The 22887-nt window shown below is 28.2% G+C and overlaps 1 protein-coding gene across 2 annotated transcripts in view; it reads right to left on the bottom strand.

The window, feature by feature from the left end:
- Positions 1–22887, bottom strand: part of LOC114121043 (lachesin-like) — a 199705-nt gene that overhangs the window by 73368 nt on the left and 103450 nt on the right. For both annotated transcript variants that reach the window (XM_027983187.2, XM_050202390.1), the window contains exon 4: positions 18657–18827. In XM_027983187.2, coding sequence (XP_027838988.2) covers positions 18657–18827 — 171 coding nt within the window. The remainder of the gene's footprint in view (positions 1–18656; positions 18828–22887) is intronic.

The raw sequence follows: 22887 nt of genomic DNA, 5'->3' as shown, positions 1-22887 counted from the left end.
AATATTTAAGGGCATATAATCAGTTTCTTTTTTTTTAACAGAATAAGAATTCTGTTAAAACAGTTTTATTTAGTCAAATTGTAATGTGATTGTTTTATATTAGGTATATGTGTTATTATTTTAATAAGGTTTTCGATTTAAAAAAAAAAGACTACAGTGTACCTACTTTATGTTGTTGTTTATTTTAACAATTGTTTTGTACGATAGTAGTTTCTGTATTTTTTTTTTCATTTATTAAAAATCTATATAAGGTATTGAACTTTTTTTCCTTATTGTCTCTACATTACATTTCCTGGGTAGGTAATTTATTTCTCAATATTAAATGTCTACATAGCAGTATATATTTTCTTCTTTTCATAGACCAAATCGAAATACTAGAACACGTGAAGTAATGATCTTATGCTTTAATATACCGGTTTTGCTAGCATAAAATAACGATGAAATAATATAATAATATTGTACATCATTATACGTGTATGTGTAGTACAAAATTGCTATCAATCAACACATAAATATTATTAACTATTTGTTAAAACAGTTAACGTACCTACATAATGTTTAACTCCATTGAAATTTTCGTTATTGTTTTTTTCAAATGTACAATGTATTATTTGTTATTTTATATATAAATAAAAATTATAATTGAATGGTGTACGTGACTTTGTTCGTATAACAGAGTTTATTATTTAATATTATTAAAATTAGTAGAGCGATTATTCACTTAAAAAATGACCGGTGTATGGATTTTATCCTGTGAAATGAATATTATCAAAATGCGCTACGTGTAAGTGTGTTATTTAATTTGTTTTTTGGTTAGAGTCCGTACCGTGAATAAATAATAGTTCTGCATATATATATAATATATATATATACATATCAAATGTACACAAAGTAAATGTATTATAATTGTTAAAAAAGTCATATATATATATATATATATATATATATACTTAAATAACTTCTTAAAAACACAACCTAATTATGTTAAATTTAGCAAAAAATTAAAGTGAAACAAGTGTGTAGTTGAAGGTATTTTCGTAAAATTACCGAGGCGAGTGTTTATGTGTATGGGCGGTGGTCCAATAATCGAAAATGTCAGTGTCTATAGTATAATAATATAATAGCTATAGCTGACGAGTATAATAACTGAATATAGTTTCCTGTACATTTTGAAACTGTCTGCGGATCTCGCATTATATCCTCCGGGGAAACCGAGGAAGGGTTGTTGTTGGACAACTTGTATCGTTCATTTTGGAAACAGATATTGTCGTCACATAAACACGGCTTAGTTTCAGATAAGTAAGTAATTATCAATACTGTTTCATCCCACCACCACTACCTCCGTATGGAACTTTTGTTGGCAAAGCTCTTTGGATAATGCGACGAAGATTACGGTGCAATTTGTCTAAGTCAAAGATGTTATATGTTGCATAAATGGTTTTCATAAGCATTTAAGGTAGCCTTCTAAAATTAATTAAATCTTTCACTCCACCTATATGCCCACACATCCTCTCCGATGTGGTCGTGCAGCGAGGCTCTAAGACGAAAATTTAACTTTCTTACTATACTCATATATGAGGATATGGGATAATAGGCGATTAGAGTGCTGTCAGGAACACCATATAAGAAAGTTTATTGTATTCACTTTAAATCCATGTAACATATATATATATATATATATATATATATATATACATATACCTATCATATGCAGTCGATTTAAATAGTTTCCAAACAGAAACGTATAACATTACCACGTGTATACATTATTCAGTCAATTGACGCGTTATTATAAACACAATATATAATATGTCCGAAGACGGTTAAATTTAGCTAGATACAGGTGTCGAATATTATTCCTAGAAGATAACTCCCATTTTAAAATATTAAGACTTGGCGTACAATTTAGTATTAATAACCAAGTATACACCAAAAATTAAAAACTTATTTATTATTTTCTTAAGCTCGAAATCATTTTATGTGAATTTTTACAACAGTTAAAATAATAATTTCTATTTGTAGTTTTACCTACTTTTTAAATCACACAATAAATAGTATTGATATCTTTATATTTTTAAATAAATTATTTTGTTCTGAAGTGTAATACCTAAAATGTATTTAAAGTAATGTTTAAGAAAGCCGTATAATTCCAGAAAGTATGGATACATAAATAAATAAATAAATGGGATTTTTTCTAATTAGAGGCATAGAAAATATGATGTTATCTTAAATTTAAAAAAAAACAGATGGTCAAATGGGTAACGCTTTGCTGTTCAGTAGGTATCGAGTAGACCTTGAATATAGAGTAGATAGGTCACTATAATAGGTGCATTAAATTTGAATTTAATGATAGGTATCATTGTATACGAAAAACGATTCTGAACGGAAATGATTTGTCAGCCTATGGTATATATTTTCCATTGGGTGGTGAAAAATGTGGTTAACGTTTTAATGACCTGCATACCCCAAAATTAAATCTTGTATAGAAAATGGCAATTTCAAGTTTTTACGACTAGTAATTTTTAACTATAACGAAAATCTAGAATTAATTGATAGTAAATCGTCATTTTACACGTGCATTTTGGATTTCGTAAAAATGTTAACTTAAATAAATTTTTTTTAATTGGTTAACGCTCAAATTCTTTTATAATTATTGTAAGCCTAACTTAATGAAAATATTGTATTCAATCTTCAATTCTTAGCTACTTACCTAATTTTTTTTATAAATTCTTAACTACAAAATAATTTGCATATATTCATGATTTTTTACGAATTTTGTCAGTATTTGAACTTCAAACGGTAACAAAAAAAAAAAAAATTGCATAAGTACTCTTATAATTTTTGAATCACTATAAAACTAGATTTTGAAGAACTTTTGTATTCAATTAAAAAATATATTTATCGATATTTATAAAAAAAATTAATATTAATTTTATTATATGCATTTATTATATTTTTTTATAATGTGTAATTAATAATGATTTCAAGTGTAAAAATTAAAATTACAAAATAAAGTACTACCACATTTTAGTTTACAAATGAATTGTTGTATTTCTGTTGCAAAATTAATGAAGGTGTATTGGTATTACACAAATTTCATTGCATTGTTCTTACACACTGGTTGTTTATGAGTTGTTTTTTTCATAAAACATAATATCATGCTTGAGTTTATAAAACGATGTTGTTTGTAATTTTAAATAATTTATGTATAATGTATAAATGGCCATTAAATAATTTGTAGAGATCTTGATGAAAAAAAACGGAACAGAAATTATTATGTGCGTATAAAGGTATTAGAAAAAAAAAAATGCAATCATTGTAAGTAGATTTTTATCTAACTCAGAAAAATCTAAATTTGGTTTATTATACATTATGTACATTAACCGATGAGTATTGAGAAGATACAATGTCTCGTTAAAGATTTTCGTTTGGTTGTCAGGTCATCGCTGTGTCCACAATAATCGATATGGTATAAGTTTTGGGAAATATCGGTGTTCATATTAGATACCAAACTTAACACTACTATCGCGTCTTCGTAATATAACCTATAATCCGGTAGACATATTCTATTAGATGTACCATACACGCATGCATACACACTTTGCAAAGTTTTAAGGTGGCAACAGGGGTATTGGGATCGGAGAAGCACAAGGATTTACACTATAAATATATAATTATATTATAACTAACGCTGGTCAACAATAATATAACCGGAACCGATAATTTTCAGGCACTGTGCCGTGTCAGGTAGTAATAGGGTTCGCGCGCGTTAGTAAGAAGGAGAAGGAACATGCCGTTCCGTTGGGGCGTCGCGTTTTTGAGATGAGGAGTGGGTAGAAAGAGGGTACACCCGCAAGAGATAACGAACCCCGCTGCTGTAGCACCGTAATTATGCGTCCAAAACCGACGATCGTGGCTTAGAGGGAAATGCCTTTCCGCGTACGACTTTGCTGAAACAGCGTGAGTAGAGGACAGGAGATGGGTCAGAGAGCTAGAGTACTCGTTACGCGATGCACGAAAGGGGTCCGTCGACCATTTTTCACGCGGTCACTTACAACAGTGATGTGACTGTGTGTGTGTTTATTTTTTGACGGTAGGGGGGATGGAGTGAGAGCGTGATGTCGGGGCTCGTTTGCGACACAATGATGAATGGATCCTGTCGACAACCACAACAACGACGATGACGACGATGATGTCAACGGCCCGCGGCGGTGGCGTTAACGTTTTGTGCATCTAATTGACAAGTTTACTCGAACGTCTAAAAGGGAAGGAGAAAAAAAATTGACTAACTCGGTCGTCGAAATTTTGTCCTTACAGTCGTAATCCCTCGCGGCATGCCAACCGGGAATACGCGATATGACCACGCAGTGCGCCAGTAATACGTCATCATATCCTGCAGGACACCATATCTACATAATATTATAATATGCTGTACCGAAAATACCACTAGCGATTTTCGAGTTCTTGTACCCATATTATTTATGGTGCCACAGCGGCTATTCGTTATACTCATATAATATGATCTTATGGTCGCGTCTTCTCGTTACAGACGTCATGGCGTGTATATAATATCGTTATAATATTATTATGGTCTAGTGGGTTTCGTTGGTGAACGAAAAGTATAAGTATGATGTAAATACGGTTAACAGTAAAACCACTGCGGTGACAGTCCTTTGGTAACAATAATAATATGCCCCATACCGACCATACGTACTCGTATACTCAAATAATATACTAAGTACTGCCTATAAGCCGCCAACGCAAAATTACATCAAGTATTACAGGCCGTGATATTTGATGATATATTTTTTTTGAACGTGATAATACAAATCATAATAAAGAGTATTTTATTTTTAAACATCTAATTAACTTTATAACAATGTATTTTGATTAAAAATAAATAACATATGAGTTCATGTTTTTTAACTATAGATTTTATTACTTTTAATTTTTTTCTTCATAATTTGAAGTCATTAAAATGGTGTTACTTTTTTAAATGATAAAATAAATTTTTAGTTTCATATTTTTGAATATTTCAATGTACAAAAATCCAATTTCGAACTAATAGTAAGTAGTTAAATAATTATTATAACCAAGAACTAGGTATTTAAAGCTTAGACAAGCAAAGTAGGGACCTTCATTTAACGGGTTATTCATGTACTACTTTCGGCTCATCTAATAGTTAAGTACATATAATTAATTAGCTACTCGTTTTAATTACGCTATTTGTACAACGAAATACAAAAATATTCATTATCATTCAAAAAAAAAAAAAAAAAACATTAAAAAAAATAATACAATAAAGATAAAAAAATAAAAAAATATTGTTTTATGTTGGTTTTCAATAAACGTACGTAATAAGAATATCTATTTCTCAATTTGCTATAAAAACATTTCAAGATAATGATTGTTGAATGTTGACATTAAAATTAGTTAACTCTGTATAAATCAGTATTTGACTATTATTATTTATAGATGTGAAGTTTGAGAAATAATTCTTAAGTTTTTCAAAAACTGTAAAATTCCAAACAGAACTTAGTTCAAGTAATATTTAGTATGAATATTTAATACAAAATTCACCAAGTAGTAAGAATAAAGAACAAAGAAATATATTATTTTATTTACGTACATTGTATTGTTATATATAATATATATATATATCTAAATTAAACTTTTGTCATACTTTTCTTTTGTCTAAAGTGATAATAAACATATCATGATATTCAACTAATAAAATAATAAAAAAAAAAATCATCATCGTTAAACTAATAATACATAAATCATTTTTTGAATATTTTTTTTCACTCTTGTTAACGCGTGTAATGTAACAAAAAACGATGAAACATAAACAATGTTCAAAACGTCTTCGGATATAATAGGGAGGTTATAACATTGAATTGAATAAAAAAAAATGTTTTTAATGCTATTACTTATTGAGAAGGTAATGTATTTTACTATGCTGTTTTTGAAAGATTTAAAAAAAAAATACTCATATAATAAAATAAAACGAAAATTCCCAGTATTATCGTTGATAATATGAAAATAAAATATAAATACCTCTGTAAGTTTTTTTTATGTTTACCTATTAAAGTAATAAACTGGATTTGTGTTTTTGCATAAAAATTAAATAAAAGATTCATATTTTTATACTTTTACTGACTAAATTTTAACCCATCAAATATTTTGATATATTTATTAGTGATAATTTATAGATATCTTAAGTATTTTTAAAAGTATACGTGAAATTGAAAAGTTTATAAAAAGTTAATTATTAGTTAAATAAAAAATATGCAATTTGGATATTTTTTGTGAAATACTGTGTTTGAATATACGCGGTGTCCTGATTACATTTATAATGTTTATTATTTATTGAAAATTAACGTAATATTATTTAACTATTCATTATTATTTTTAAATAACGAACGGAAAGTGTTGTTTAAATTAATAATTTATTTATTATTTAATTTTAACTTTGGTATTTAAAAAAGTAAACATTTGTTTTCTTTTATAAGATTAATCGTGATAGAATTACAAAATAAAATAAATAAATAAATAAAACTTCGTGTATTTTAGATTAATTTCAAACAATGGCTCAATATATTATTGTTATTTACCTTTATAGAATAAGCGTTTGACGAATAGTGAAAATTCAATTAAAATAAATCTGTGTATATACTGTCAAATGTGTATCCCATTTTATAAACTTATCTAGTCTTATAAAATTGTGTTGTAAGTAATACTTTGTATGGTATTTGTGCATACATCAGAATTAAATAAATCATATACGTAATATTAGAGACCAGAGTTGCATAAAAACATATCATAATGTATTTATGTTGTGTCTCAACTCTTAGTGATAAAAACAAAAACTGAACTGTTTTATTTTTAAAAAAAATATTGCTTGAAGCATATCACTGGATTTATTTTTCATTATAGTTTAACAGATACGTATGGGTGATAGTGGTGCTATATTGTATTCTATCTAGAACAGTAAGTAGTTCACGTGGGACATTTCTTGTAGAGTTTATCAATTTATGTGTCCAAGACGATAAATAATAAATATATATTATTTGAGATTTTAAACTCCCATCGAAGTGATTTGTTTTTTTCTACATCTCGTTCGTAATATTATAGATATATTTATTTATGAGTTTTTATCTGCAGGCTAAATAATTATCAATTTTATAAGAAATAACATTAAAAAATAAATACATAAAATATATATATAAATGGAAAAGAAAAAAAATTTAATCAAGTTTCTTTCCGTACTTTTTTTACGCAAGTTGAATAAGACTGAATAAGACTTATAGTTATTGTTATAACACTAATATTGACACTTATTTTATATTTTATATGCTTTTGTTTTATATTTTTCTTCACAAGTAATATTAAATATTAAATAAGACACGATACAACTGATGGATTTAAATACGTAAAATAACGTAAGTATTCAATAAAACATTTATTTTAGACGTTTATTCAGACGTAGAGATAATGTTTAGGTTTAAATATTTTATTTTAAATTAATCAATCTATCTGATATATATATATATATACAATTATTATAACAAAATATGCTGAAAATAATTAATATCTTATACATATAAGATAATTTTGAGGAGTTATAAGAAAAGAACAGTTTAATATTAATATATTTATAAAAATCTTTTTTTTTATATTCTATCATAATTTTCTTCGGTTATTTAAATAAAATTAAAAGTTATTATAAAGTATATCTATTAAGTATAATATTTAAGTTGCATAATAATAATTAGAAAAAAAACTTGTATTAAAATAACCAATACCATCATGTTTAATTGTTATTTGAATAACAAACTTTATTTTATTGTTGAATTAACTTGTAAAATAAATATCTATTTTAATTATGCCTTAAAATTGGATTATTAAGGTTTTATACGGAATTTCGTGTAAAATTGTATATTTTTCTGTGTTACGTAATCGTGATGTTTAAGACAGTCAACATAATATTTGAAGAACAACACGGTAATTTATTGTATTCAAATTATTTGAATTTACTATGCAATATTTTCATGATCGTTGAGTTTTTTTTTATTGTGCATTGGAATCGCATATGAGTGATACTACTTTTTTTTTATTAAATAACAAAATCTTAATAAAACGTGACCGGTCAAAGGATGACCAATTAAATATAAATTTCCTATTAAATACTTATTAGGAATTTATAATTAAAAAATTTATAACTTAACGTTTTATAGTATAGGTAGCTGTATTTTAATCTTACGGAATTTGGTAGTCTGTAATGTTTTAAGGTCTAATGACTGAGTATTATAGTGAACTATTGTTCTAACATTATGTGAATTGGCAATAGACCTTACGGTTAATTTTTGTGAATATTATGTTATCGGTCAGTAATTAGTTGTATCATGTAATGCGACATAATTGTTATGCTGAATTGAAACAATTCGTCCAATTTCGGGTTATATTTAAAAAGGGAAAGTTATTTAAACCACTAAAATGTATATCTTCAATAATTTATTATCGATTAATCACTTTATTTGAAGGTACTAAGTTATAAATAAATCAAATTATTATATGCTTGGGAAAAGATATTTATTTTTTGTTCACATTTTTCTTTGCGATACATTGGTCGGCTGATATTGCAACAGTGGACCCGGTGTGTGCCATCGAATACTTACTAAGGAATTTGTGATTAAGATCTTTATCGTCGTTGTCCAACTTTGTTGACATTCCGGAAATCCGGAAGTCGAACGGAAACGGTACTCCTCGTCTATTCCTCTCTCTATATTGTATATACACACATATACATATATATATATATATATACGTGGAACTACACATATACACACCCGCAGATAAATATATAGTTGATTTTGAAATCATGCGGTCGGCACAAGACTACATCAAGACTCAGCCACCGACACTGCGCATTATATATATTTAATGAAATTATATTACTGTTGTAGCCAGAGATGCTATTCACAAAAATACGACTCTGATTCCGTGACACAATACGTATCCGGTAAAAAAAAACTTTCCGAAGATAATTGTGCAAGTTTTTTCTTTGAGTCACTGAGTTTTTCGTCTTAAGCATGACCAAACGAGACGAAAAAATTATACCCTTTAAAAATTCCATACACACATCAACCGAAATCAGCGTGATAATTAGCCCGTGTATCAGAAACTATCATTATTTTTTTTAAAAATATGTTTGATACCTATAATTTGTTGCTCACATTATAAATAGATAACTATGTAAATAAACAACAATAAACCTAACATATTTTTTTCACTTTTTTTATTCATTTTATAAATTACCTACTATTAATTTTACCAGCAACAGACAGACATTTTTTAATTGCATTGGATAATTGTCTGTCGAGTTTAGTCTGTTAGCTAATACTTAATTAACTATTGCATAAAAACTTAAATTAACCTTAATTAAAAATCTGTATTGGTTTACTATTCAAAAGTATAACAATTTGTATTTATAAATTTAACAACGTATTAAGTATTGAATATTCGAGATAACATTTTCACGAGTTATATTTTTTAAGATTGACGTGAATATTAAAAAAAATGATTTCACTGGTTTGTTTATAAAACATTTTTTAAATTTGGCATATTGGTAAAATAAGTTATATATGATTGTATCAATACCGAGAGTACCTGTACTCTATTAAAAAATAAGAAACGTAGTCCCTACCAAGTCAACCCATCTGTAAGTCAATCGTATATAGGGGTCACTCCCTTACGAAGTAGTCGGTTGCCGACAACGTTTCTTATTATGCACAGTTAAAAGACATCATTTCAGAACTATTTTAGGTTATCACGCAATATTTAACGAATGTAAATTTCTAATATGGTTTTAAAATGGTAGTTTTGAACACTTGTTAGTTTAAACACATTTTTAGACTATTCAATGGCAACCAACGTAGATAAAATAAAAGAATTTATTATTTTTTATTTGTTGTCTATATAATGTATACGACAGTTTTAAATTTTAATTGAATTAAAAATAGTTAATTCTCAAGCGGGATTCGGCTTTTATCTGGGGGCTAGATTTATCAAAAAAGAAATATATATATCGGCTCGTCGTTAACTATTCACTCGAAATGTCTATTAAGAAATCCGCCGTTTATATTTTATATCGCAATTGTGTGCATTTAATTTCGTGCCTCTCGTTGTAATGTTATAATTTTTATGTTCCCACTCAACTTACTCAATGACGGCGGTTACCTTATATATTTTTCGCTTTTCGTTCAGGACTTTATAAACGGAAACGTGTATAATATAATAGTATGACGTATACGACTTATAATAATAATAATTATAATGGTAATGATGCTCATTAGTTTTTATTATTTAAAATATCATACAGGTCACTCATACTCACCACAGTTACCATAGTGTTGAATGGTAACAGCTGGTAATGAGTTTTAAGTGCGCGAGAAGCATATCTATTGACACCACTGACAAAAGTCGTAATTATTTCTTCATATAGGAAGGAATTATGATTTATCTTGTAACTCTTCAGTCTACTTTGTTGTATAATAGTATACTACGACAACATTGTGTTGTACTTATTCCAGAAAAGTCAGACGAATTTATTCCAACCTAACGCCATAAACTATGTACGACGTGGTGTCACACGAGTACACGACAGTTTACTAATATTTACATCGATCACTGGCAACTGGTGGACTGGTAAAATTATATTTTAGATAATCTGGCGATTCTGTTTAAAATTTACATAAAAGGTAAAACGTAGTTGTGTCACAAAAGACTCGATTTTGTTAATAATTTTGATTTCGTCAAAATGCGTCCGAGGTAAGAAATATCTAACACCGATATCGTTGATACTTCTGTTACTGATACATATGTATTTTAGAGTACTCTTATAAGTCATATTACACGCACTATAAATGTTAATGTCAATGTATTGTTATATTATTTGAATATCATAGTATACATTCGACTTTAGAAAATACTTTCATCGACACGACAAAGACACGTAGTTAATATATTAGCTTGATATACCGAAATTCCGAACCGAATAATATTATACTATCATCACTACGGTCGTCCTATCCAATGGAATAATAACCCCGTAATTCGGACGGGATTTTATTTGAGTACAACTCGAGATTTATTTATTTTTTTAATTGCGTCATGTCATCGTGTACACAGACATTATAGTATCGTATAATAAAATCATCATCATCATAATCATAGTCATCGTCATCGTCGTTATTGCAGTGCGCATCTAGACACTCGAACGTGGTACAGATCCGCTAGTGGTGCATACATATAGTCTCATATTTTGACGTTCGCAAACGGCTGTGGCGGCAAGTCTCGTGCACTGTGCACAATGCTCTCGAATAACGTTCACTATACCTCTATATACACCACTGCTTCAATACACGTGATATTGTGTGTACGTACTATAATACCGATGCACACCGTGATATTGTGTAGTGTTTTGTGTGTCGATGACGATTATAAAATATAGACGTGAACGGTCGGGGTGTGCGCATAATATAAAGTCATTATAATACATCGACGGTCCCCCGTTTATTATTCTGTATTTTCGACACGACTCGCGATCGGCGTGATTTCGTGTCGCCAATAATTAGCGTGCGGTGTGCCGTATACAGTTCGGTTACGATTATTATAACCTATGGTAAAATATATATTATTTCACGTGTATAGTTAATAACTACACAATGTACGGCGGCCGGGTGTGTTGCGTATTATGTCGAGCCACACGAGCACTGACGCATATTATGATATTATTAAATCCGTCCTGTATACCATACGCGCAGGATAACATCCATAACCGGCCTAAAACGACAGAGTATTACTATCAAATACGTGTGCGCGATACCTATCGTGTTTCCCGATCGACGTCATTCTATTTAATTAATGCATATTATATAATATGTATATATATATATTATTATTTTGTACGGCGGCCATATTCGATATTTTTATACCCCCACCCCTACCATATACCGTATTGTCCACCGCCACTGTACGATATAATAATATAGTAATATGCAAACGTACCATATAATAATATCGTTCATGTTATGCTTTATGTATTACCGTGTAAATAATCTCAAAGGTCAACGTACACAACGGCGGAAAATCCTCCTCAATCGGCCAGGTAAAAATAAATAATAACGAAAAAACAAAACCGGATTGAATAGAGTCCAATGGGTTTATTCTCAGTCGGTTCTCATTAAATGTAGAATACCTACTTGATAATAAATATATTATTCGAACGAATCGATATATATGTTAATAAAACACTACGACTGCAAACACGAACATTTTAATTGGAAGGAAAAATAACAAGATTCGAGTAGTTAACGAGTAATTAAAAAAAAATCAACATTATTATGAAGTGATACCTAATTAATAAGGAAAACGTTTTTTAATGTCTTACGATATAATAATATAGTATGGACTTTATATTATATTGTGTAGGCGTTTTATTCGTTAGCCACTAAACATTTTTATTTTACATCTACTAAACGCACACGACATACATGGTGTATATTCGTCGCAGTTATTTCTCTAAGGGGTTTATCGTTTGTTTCCGTACATAGATCAGGTCCAAACGACACGTCCGTTGCTGTGGACTCTATGACTGTCGGGTACGCAGACTTACCCCCACCCCCACCCTTATCATTCTTACCATAAAACGAAAACGGAAACCATATAACATAATCACGTCCTTACAATGAATTTCATAAAAAAAAAATAAGCTTATAGTTCAAAAAAAAAGATATATTTGTATATAATATATTATTTGCAAATTTGCAATCATGAATAGTTGTACTATAAATGACTGTATAATATATGCCCCTAATAACCTACTTCAGAACTACAAGGAATATAAGGTAGGTATGAGAAATAGTAATTTATAACTGGTATTTTTTTTTTCAAATCAAGCGTTATTAGTTGATTTAGCTTAGAACAGCATACCTATTATAGTACTTTTATTTTTATTAATAATAATAATAATAAATTCTACTTAGATTTCGAATATTTGGTGCCATACATAAACTTTCGTATATATTATATATAACATCCAATATTTATTGAACCTATACTTATATCTGTTTACCGTTTCAATGATATCGATTTGATCATATTGAATTCTATTGTAGATAATACGACGTTAACTATTCATTATATTTCATTTTCGATTTATAAATTATGTATAGAAAGAGAAAACCTAAGGGGACTTTAGCATGCTAGCAGATATGATTTTCCTTCTTGTTTTCTTCTATATAAATAAAAAAAAATAAAAAAAAAGTAAACAAAAGTTATACTTCGAGGAAGTAGGTCTTTGCTTGAAAATATTTTTTCTTCAAAAACTGGGTAAGAAATAAAAACGTATATCGTATCGCCAAAGCAATAACTTACTATGATTTGGTATAAAAAGGTGGTGAGTCAATCGATTTGAAATAATAAATCCGCTATAAATCAAACGCTTAATCAGACACTCATTTTTTTTTTTTATAGTAATGGCGATATTATATTTATTATCAGGCGTAATAATTTTCGAGTGGTTAAGCGCATTGCCATTTTTTTTAATTTAAATATTACCTACAGTAACATCAAATATTATAATCATAATAATAACTTGGTGTTTTTGGACGGAGGGATGGAAACGTCTGCTGATACTGCGGCGTTGCTTATAGGTCAAAAATTATACAAGATTACTTTTTAGAATAACCGAGTAAATTAAGGTTTAAAGCTTGTATTATTGTAACTTGATTATTATCACCTCCGGTGGTGGAATTCTCACAAAGCTAACATTTAAAAACGAGTATTGTAAATAGGTATATTCTATGCGTGCACCGCATATGTAGGATGAGTGTACGTACTTGTGTTAGGGAACGAGAAACCGATAACGATTTCGCGTGTTTCGGCTAGTTCTGTGTGACCAAAGTCTGATAATAAAGAGTCACATATATTATACATATATCTACTACTACGACTATACGAACTACATTTAATGTAAAGTAATGTAAGGTACACGCGAACGTACACAATAATAACATAGTCTTATCGATGTATTCGGTGGTGTTATAATTTAGACGACGCGCTTTATCGTCCTGTTCGCGTGATTTATGCTTCGGATTTAATAGACCCACTCGAATAACCTACATCGAGTACCAAAAACAATTTTGAGGTTTCCACTTTTACACATTAAAACAATCAAATCTTTTTCGAATTTATTTTTATATTATTATTAACAAAACGAGAGCCATATCGATTTAGCGGTGATGTGTGCATTTAGATTATCACAGCACTTTTTGGAGTGATTTTTTTATGTTAGTTGAAAGCATATTATATGGATTGTACAATGGCGATTAGCTTACCTCATTGTATTAGATTATAACGTTAATATATATATATATAATATACATACAATATATTATATTATACATAATAATATTAGTGTGCAAAACTATTTTGCAGCCAGTGGTGGATCTATGGGGTCCAGGGGATCTAAGCTTCCTTAGAAACTGATTTATATATATATTTTGTATTTTATACTTGTTTTTATGAAAAGAAAAATAATACATTTGAAATACATGTTATTTTTGCTCTCCCCCCCCCCAAAATTTTTTTTTTTTGAAAATTGATCACTGTTTGTAACAAAGTTCCTTCACTACCTTCAGTACGAGGAGTCTTCGCTCTGTATTTTTTGTCATTATTGGATCTAATATCATCAACGAATGTATGTAATATATAAATATATAATAATATATTATATTATCATTGTTAAGAAATTGTAAAAAAGGTTGACGATGGTAACTTCAAATATTTATAATTTGTGCATCATAACAAAACAGTTCAATCCTGAGTACTATAAACCGAAATAATTATGATATCGATATGTATATTTTTCAAATTTTATTTTAAATTGTTATAATATCTTAAAAAAACAACAATAAAAGAGTTAGGACCTATGGATATTTAAAACATATTTTTATTATTTTATTTTTCGATGATTTTTAAATAATATTGGTAAATATATTTTCATAATAATTTGCACTTAATTATAAATATATATTTATTTTAAAATATTAGTTTTTAAATTGTTTAGATATTATACACGTTATTAGATACGTTGTGTTTGATACTGAGGACATGTAACTTGTAAACAATATTTTAACAATCATTATTAGCATGAAATTAAAAATATTTTGTCTTTCTGCGAATTCGACAATATATGGATATTGTTTAGGTACAATATTCAACATAATATCTATACATAATATTGTGGACAAATCTATTCCGACATAAATAGCTGCAAAACTTGGTTCGAAATGCATACGCAAATTTCTATAGTTTTGTCAACGGTAATTATTATTTACATAGGACTGAATTAATTAAAAAGCGTTATTTGTGCAGAACAATGTTTTGCACTATGGCGTTTTGTACCAAACATCATTTGTATAAAATTCTCTATGAATAAACAGACTCGACGATTTTGTGTGAACCCTTCATGCATATTTTTTATATAGCTTAATAAACACCATATTATACTGTTTGATTAATCGTAAATATAATAATTTAATATCCGCCTATTTTACTTTTTACATGCATAACTGTACGAATTTCATTGTATAATTCTGTAATTCGATGTTGTCTGCTTTCGAACGGTAATACTATCAATAAAATCGATTGTTAGAAAGTTAAAAAATTAGTGGTAATAATAAATAATTTTCAAACATTTTGTCAGCAATATTTTATATGCATAGCAATTCGGTGAGTCGATAGTTTGTTTTCAAATTTATGTTATATTTCACCGGTACAGCAAAATATAATAACCTTTGTAGAACACTGAAAAATATCGTTTTATGACCGTACGCATACGAATAGGATTTTAAAAACCAAATGGAGTTTTTTTTATTGTTCTTCATATTCGTAATTTAAAGCTTTAAAATTTATGGAACTATACTGAGACATACGAGAAATAATACTTATTTGGCACCAACCCCATTTTTTTAAAGGCCGATTCATCAACAAGCTTATTTTAGCTCTAAACATAGTATAATAGCATTACATACAAACCTATTATATATCTATACAAAAAAAAAAAAATGTATAATTATTCTTTTTCTCATGTGTAATGTGTATATAAAACATTACAATTTGGTGAACGTAACTTATTATATTAATTTATAAAATATTGAAATGTATTTAAATAAAAAAAAAAAAATGATTTATACAAAGAAAATACATTTTTATTCAATTATTTTTTCTAACGTAAATAGAATTCAATACTTCCGATAAAACGAACGTAATTATTTATTGGTTGCGTGTGAATATAGAATGTAGGTAGCATATTAAATTAGCTATTGTTGCGCACTCAATCGGCTGAACATTATAGAGGAATAAATACTACTATTTTAGAGTTAAAATAAATACATTTAAACGAGAAATTAATTTCGTAGTAATATATAATTACACGAAGTTATAGTTGTCAAAATGATATAAATGTGACTAGATTTTTGTGTTTTTAAAGACGATGTACTCATGTTATCGTTCCCAAACTATGTAAGTCCGTAAAACGATACTTGTAGTATGGACGTGTACTAATATTAGTGACTAATAATTGATCTAAAGGGGTTAATATTAACAATTTTCTGGCTGTCGTTTTTTTTTTTTGGGGGGGGGGGCATAATATAAAAATCGTTTTCTTCGAAATAAAAACACATCGATCAATGACCAAAGAGTTATATTTTCGGTCATATAGTGTATATTATTTTCGTATATATATATATATACATTTCGCTTTAAAATCCACGTAGAATGATCGTCGAGAGTCTTGACATATTTTTTCTACCCTCAAATATTAGTGTAATGCCTCATCGCACACGTATCCATATCGCACGACTACGTTTCAACGGTGTGGAAAAAAGCACATCGTGATCCACATACCAAACGATAAATGGAAAATTTCTCAAAAAATCGTGATCACCGTCGTGTATTAACTTGATAGCGAGAATATAATGTTTTTCGTCGGATTTTCGACGGCGACCTTTTTACGATTGTAGTCATACGATTCCGGACAGATTTAAGCTGGACCGGATTATCGTCCATCCGAAAAACGGCGTTTGGAGGCCGCCGCTGTTTTGTGGGCATCGTGCCTCTCATCTGCATGATAGGTACCTATCTCGTCGTCAGTTTTAATCGTTCGTATCCGACGACGACAGTAACGAAACTACTCGTGAGATTTCACGTGAACCACTATCGCGACTGCCGCGCCGGGTATAATTTTAATTTATCGTCGGGTGGTCGAAATTATGTGTATAGACCGTTTCAAGCACACATACACAACCACGCTCGTATACTTCCTATATATTATTATTATAGTTCTGGTCGTGAAGATGACATGTCGACGGGCTCGGTACCGGGGTCGAGCCAGCGGCGACTTTAGGGGTCGTATAGTGGTATATTTAGTTAACGTCAACCTTTAATCTCGACACTCGGCGGCTAGACTCGTATAACGGATTACCCGTTTCCTTCCACTAAAAATTGTGTACCGGACGTTCGTAACAGAAACGCGACGGAATAACAGATCGTTGTACGATGTCATGATGCGTAATATTATACCTATCGTATTTTATAGGTACGTGGCAAAATATTGTATATGCGTTTGACGACTATGTTTATCCCTGGCGTTGTATCAATTAAGCGGATTGGTATCATATACTCCATCATAATAATATTATTATGTGTGTAAGGTATGCTGCACAGGAGTACAGTAAAATATATCAATATTCAATATATTTATCATGTATTAAAATGCTTGCATTATTATCATAAGTGGCGTTCATTAAACTTTCTAATAGGGGGAAGATCATGTTGTAAATTAATATAGTATTTTGATGCCGGTATGTTATTACGAAAATAGATAAAACACGCCCACAGGCGACAACAACACAGAGAGAATTGACTAATAATGATAAAAATATTTAATATCTACCAAAAAATTGTTGTTGTATTAATAACGAATATCTATTTTTTATATTCATTTTTAGACGAAAAATGATGTTTTTGCAATTCCGTCACAATATTGACAAATACCGAAATTGATATTAATTTTAAATACACGTTGAAATTTTCATAACGTGCACCTATATTTTTCATTCTAACCATTTAAAAACTGAATTGTTCAATTTGTTTGTAATGCCTCTGATTTTAATAGTTTTATGTACTTATCATAATTATGCAGTTCTATTTGTACGCATAATAACTCGACTGATGTAAAAAAGGTCAATGGAATTTTTTATTTTTTTATTTTTTGTGCGTGGCTTTAGTCATTATTATTTTTTATGACAATAATCCGATCGAGTTGGTATCTAGGCAGGTACCACTCGAATAGACGATTGTATACGACAATCCCGTACATATAAATTATAATTATATATCGTAGTATTGCGTGGCTTCGTAGCACCTACATAATATTATATTAGCAGTACGATATAAATTTACCGGTTATTAACGTTATATTATATCGGTGAACAGTGGTATCACGTCTTACGATAATGATATTTCAAAATTATAATAATAATATTTGCGTGCGCGTTTGAAAATAAAATGATCAATAATACAATACTCACGCTTGACCAAGTCTCTGGAACCGGTGCGCAGCATCAGCGGCTGATTGTTCTCGCGCCTCCACGTGATTTTGGGTTCAGGGTTGCCTGTGGCGTGACACGACAGGGTCGCGTTCTCGGCTTCCATTAGCGTGAGGTCTGGGCTCGACTCATCGGTTATTATATCCGGAGGTACTGTAAACGATATAGATAGGTACATGTTATCATTAATAATGCAATGCACGTGTATGGAATATACATATGTATGAATAAATGAATAATATTACACACACACATCATGAGATTTCATCGATGTCCGTTACATATTTATATCTATATAGCTATTGATTTCAAGTAATACCGTCCGATGGGGACAACTGCGTATAACAATTTTTAAAAATCAATAATTTTGCGCAAAGTATTATACTTGTGTTATATTATAATTTTAAGTGGAGTTCGCTTCCAAAGAAAATGCTCCTAATTTAAAAATCACAGAAAAAATAACTTGGTATCCTGTAAATTCTCGCATTTATTTTAATTAACTATATACAATACACTTACGTAACGATTAATTTTATATCGACAAAATTATTTATATATAAAAATATTTATTATGGTTTCATTTTGTTTAGTAATTGTGTTTTGCGTATGTTCATCCAATGAACACAAAAGTAGTCATTTCACTTTACTCACTTATAATTTATATAGATTATTAATTGTTACGTGAACTAAGAGAACTAGATAATGTCAGGAATTGAGTAATAAAAATGAGTTTTTAAACGTCATATTTTGAATAATGAATTATGATGACTCAAATTTGAATGTCAAGAATTATTATTGCGGTTTGAAATAAATTCCAGTGATCATAATATGATCACTATAATATTATTATAGTATTAATTTTTTATAAAATGTAGTGTTGTATAGTTGTATACATTTTTTTTTATGTTTGACATATTAATTTTGATTTTTAATTGATTTCGGCTATACTGATTTTGAATATGCAAGGATTATTCATACACACAATATATTCTGGTCTGGTTTCCGAGTGAATTTAGTGTTAAACATATGTAATCCTTACTAATTTATTAACAAACACTCGTTAAATATTTAATTGAATTTTAAATATTAAAAACTTAATTAACTGTATATTTAATTCGAATAATAAGAATACTGATATTAATTACGGGTATTAATAGTAGTTTAATTGATAGACGACTATTCATTGTTATTATCGTTTTAATTATATATATTTTGTGACTGTTAGTTTTACAATTTGTTTCTTGGTCGATATTTTAAATGCCAATGTGAACCGTGCATAAGCCCGTAGTGTTTTAATACGTATGATGCTATCGTGTCTTCTATTGGTTTAAGGATTTGAAGTTTAACATGATGTAATTCATTCGTCATGATCTCTTCGTGGTATTAGGGGTTTATTACCGTTCGGTGTACACTCTATAGTATTCCGGACTAAATGGGATAAGGTGTAAATTGGACAACTATGGATTATGCTGGAATTAAATATCGGTATTAGTATTTAATTCCAGCATGGTATCGACAACTAACGGATGGTGTTACGTATTATAATAATAATAAATCACGTACAAAGAAAGAGTAACATTGGGAAGGAAAGTAAGATTATTGTGTATTGATATAATAATTACAAATATTATATTGTCATAAAAATAAAATATGAAAATAATCTGAATAACAAAAAAAAATAAATGAAGTCATTAGAGAAAAGTGTATAATTAGCTTATTTGTAAACTGTTGGTTAAAATAGTCCCAAGAAAAATGCTTTTTGAGTTTTTGTAAAATGCAAATGAATCAAAATAGCTATTACCAATATATTAAAAGATCGAATAAGAATAGTTCGTATATTATAGGAATGATAAGCGTTTTGAAATTTCAAATCCTCGGAAGTCGTTTACTATAAAGTAAATGTCGAATGTACGTCATTGAGTAGATTACTGTAATTTATGTGTTAAATTTGTATTAAATAATAAATCATTTCATATGAAGAACGATTTTTAAGGGAAAATTCCGTGTAAATTCTATTTCAAAGGATATTTGAGAATTTACTATTCATTATTTTCTATTACTTAAATGATATGTTAGAGTAACAAGATTGCTAAGCATATCAATATACCATAAATATGTAATTAAAATCATTAAAATAGATTTCGTTATTTTTTGTTTAAATATAACATTTTGTCGAATAGTGTTACTTCGTTGTTTATATAAATAAAATTGTAAACACATATTTATTATATTTTTAGATTATTGTAACTTGTAAGTATAGCCATTAGAGAACTCGTATAATATTTTAAAGGTTTTTGACCTAGTAATCAGCATAAAAAGTTTTATAAAATTTAGTTTTTGTATAAATTAAAAAAAAAAAAAACAAAAAAACAAAAAAATAAAAATAAAATAGAATTAATTATATCAAAAACTTCAAGTAGGTACTAAAATATACAGGAAATAATAAATTAAGTAATAGTAAAAGTTTCGAGTTTCCAAGTTCCTATTTGTTGTATTACAATAAAAAACCCTATGCAGAAGAATTAGTTTTTTCTATGTAAATACTAAATAGGTATACAATTTTTTTGAAATCTCAACTTCAAATGCAAATAAATTAATCGAATTTTACGCTAAATTTGTTTTTAATTATAAGAAGAATAATTTATGAGATATATTTTATATTATTTTCAATCCTGAACTATAATGAATTTGTAACGGTTGGTTCTTTTTTACATCAAAATGTCGTTTTTCAACATTTTTTATTTTCTGTAAGAGCAACTTTTAAGAAATTCAATCAAATTTTCAAGCTTTATTATAACTTGATAATTATTACTTTCTGAAGATTTTTAAAGTTTATTAATAGCTCAAAAATATGCAACATTTTTTTGAAATTATATGATATCTAAAATTTTTATTCTTAATATTTGATGGAAATTTATATTATTTTACTATAATTGGCTACTTATTTTTTAGTAAATAGTAAATTATTTAATTTATACAGTAATTTATTTGAGATTGTAGTAAAGGACAAAAACCTATTTTGTCGGAACGGTTTGCGTGTATATTTTGTATTTTTCGCCATTTTTTTTTTTTTTTTTGTTTTTAATTTTTACTCATGAAAGTATCAAATAGATTCAATTGTCATATATAAATCTAAGTATTTTAATATCGTCGTTGTTCGTCGGTTTACAAAGGAATTTGTACATCATATAAGTAGACAGTATTATGGATGAAAATCAAAAGGTTATAACTGCCTTTATATTATTAATAAAATATTGTAATCTATATATTTTTTGATATCTATTTATTACATTTGAAATATTGGTTACGATTCAAAGGTTATTAGTTAAACCATTTTTAATATTGATAAAACTATAGGATATTTTAGTTATATTTCGTGAAATTATCAAAATATATCAACGTTTTAATTAAACTAATAATACAATGAAATTTAATTTTTGCTTGCGTATACATATAACTTGCTTATTGTGTAAATTATTAAAATATATATTATTACTGAGCAATGTACAACAAACTACAGTAATAGAATTTCTTTTAGACATTTTTTTTTTTAAAACATCGGAGTCTGGAGCTATTACAAGGATTAATTTAGATTTAATTAAACGTTGTGGATATTATATACCAACAGGAATGGCAAGTGTATACACAATAAATGTTGATTACTTTGAAGAGTATTGTTTAAAAACTGTAGCAAAGATATTTATTTCACTTTATCCATGTTGCAGGTATTACAGAATTGCATCGGTATACATAAAACTGTATTACACAGTGCTGATGTCCTTCGATACATTCCTCTACTTCAAATAGGCCACATTAAGATATAGACATAGATAACATTTTTATACATGTATACTAAATTACTAAATAGGTATATAATACTACCAGCTGTATTGTTACTAAACATTTTATGCAATGATAAATGTAGTATTTGAAAATAATATAAGAGTGGATCTCTCGGTTTATGTCGAAAAACTCAATAAAAACTAAAATTGTTTTTAGAACCTTAAGAAATCTTAAAATAATGTAGGTACGAGGTACCCATAGTAGGTATCAAATTGTTATTTTATATGAATATACTATTTAAATGAAATCTACGTTTTATGTGAGTCGATAGTTAGTAGCTAACTACCTAAAACACATAAGAAACGATAAAAACGTGTGTATATTTGAAAATTATTGTATCAAACTAAATAAAGAGTTTAATAATTGTCAA

Source organism: Aphis gossypii, chromosome 2 (assembly GCF_020184175.1).
Source record: "Aphis gossypii isolate Hap1 chromosome 2, ASM2018417v2, whole genome shotgun sequence".
NCBI classification, from domain to species: Eukaryota; Metazoa; Arthropoda; class Insecta; order Hemiptera; family Aphididae; genus Aphis; species Aphis gossypii.
Note: the sequence above shows the minus strand (reverse complement) of the source record. Positions and strands in the feature narration are given on the sequence as shown.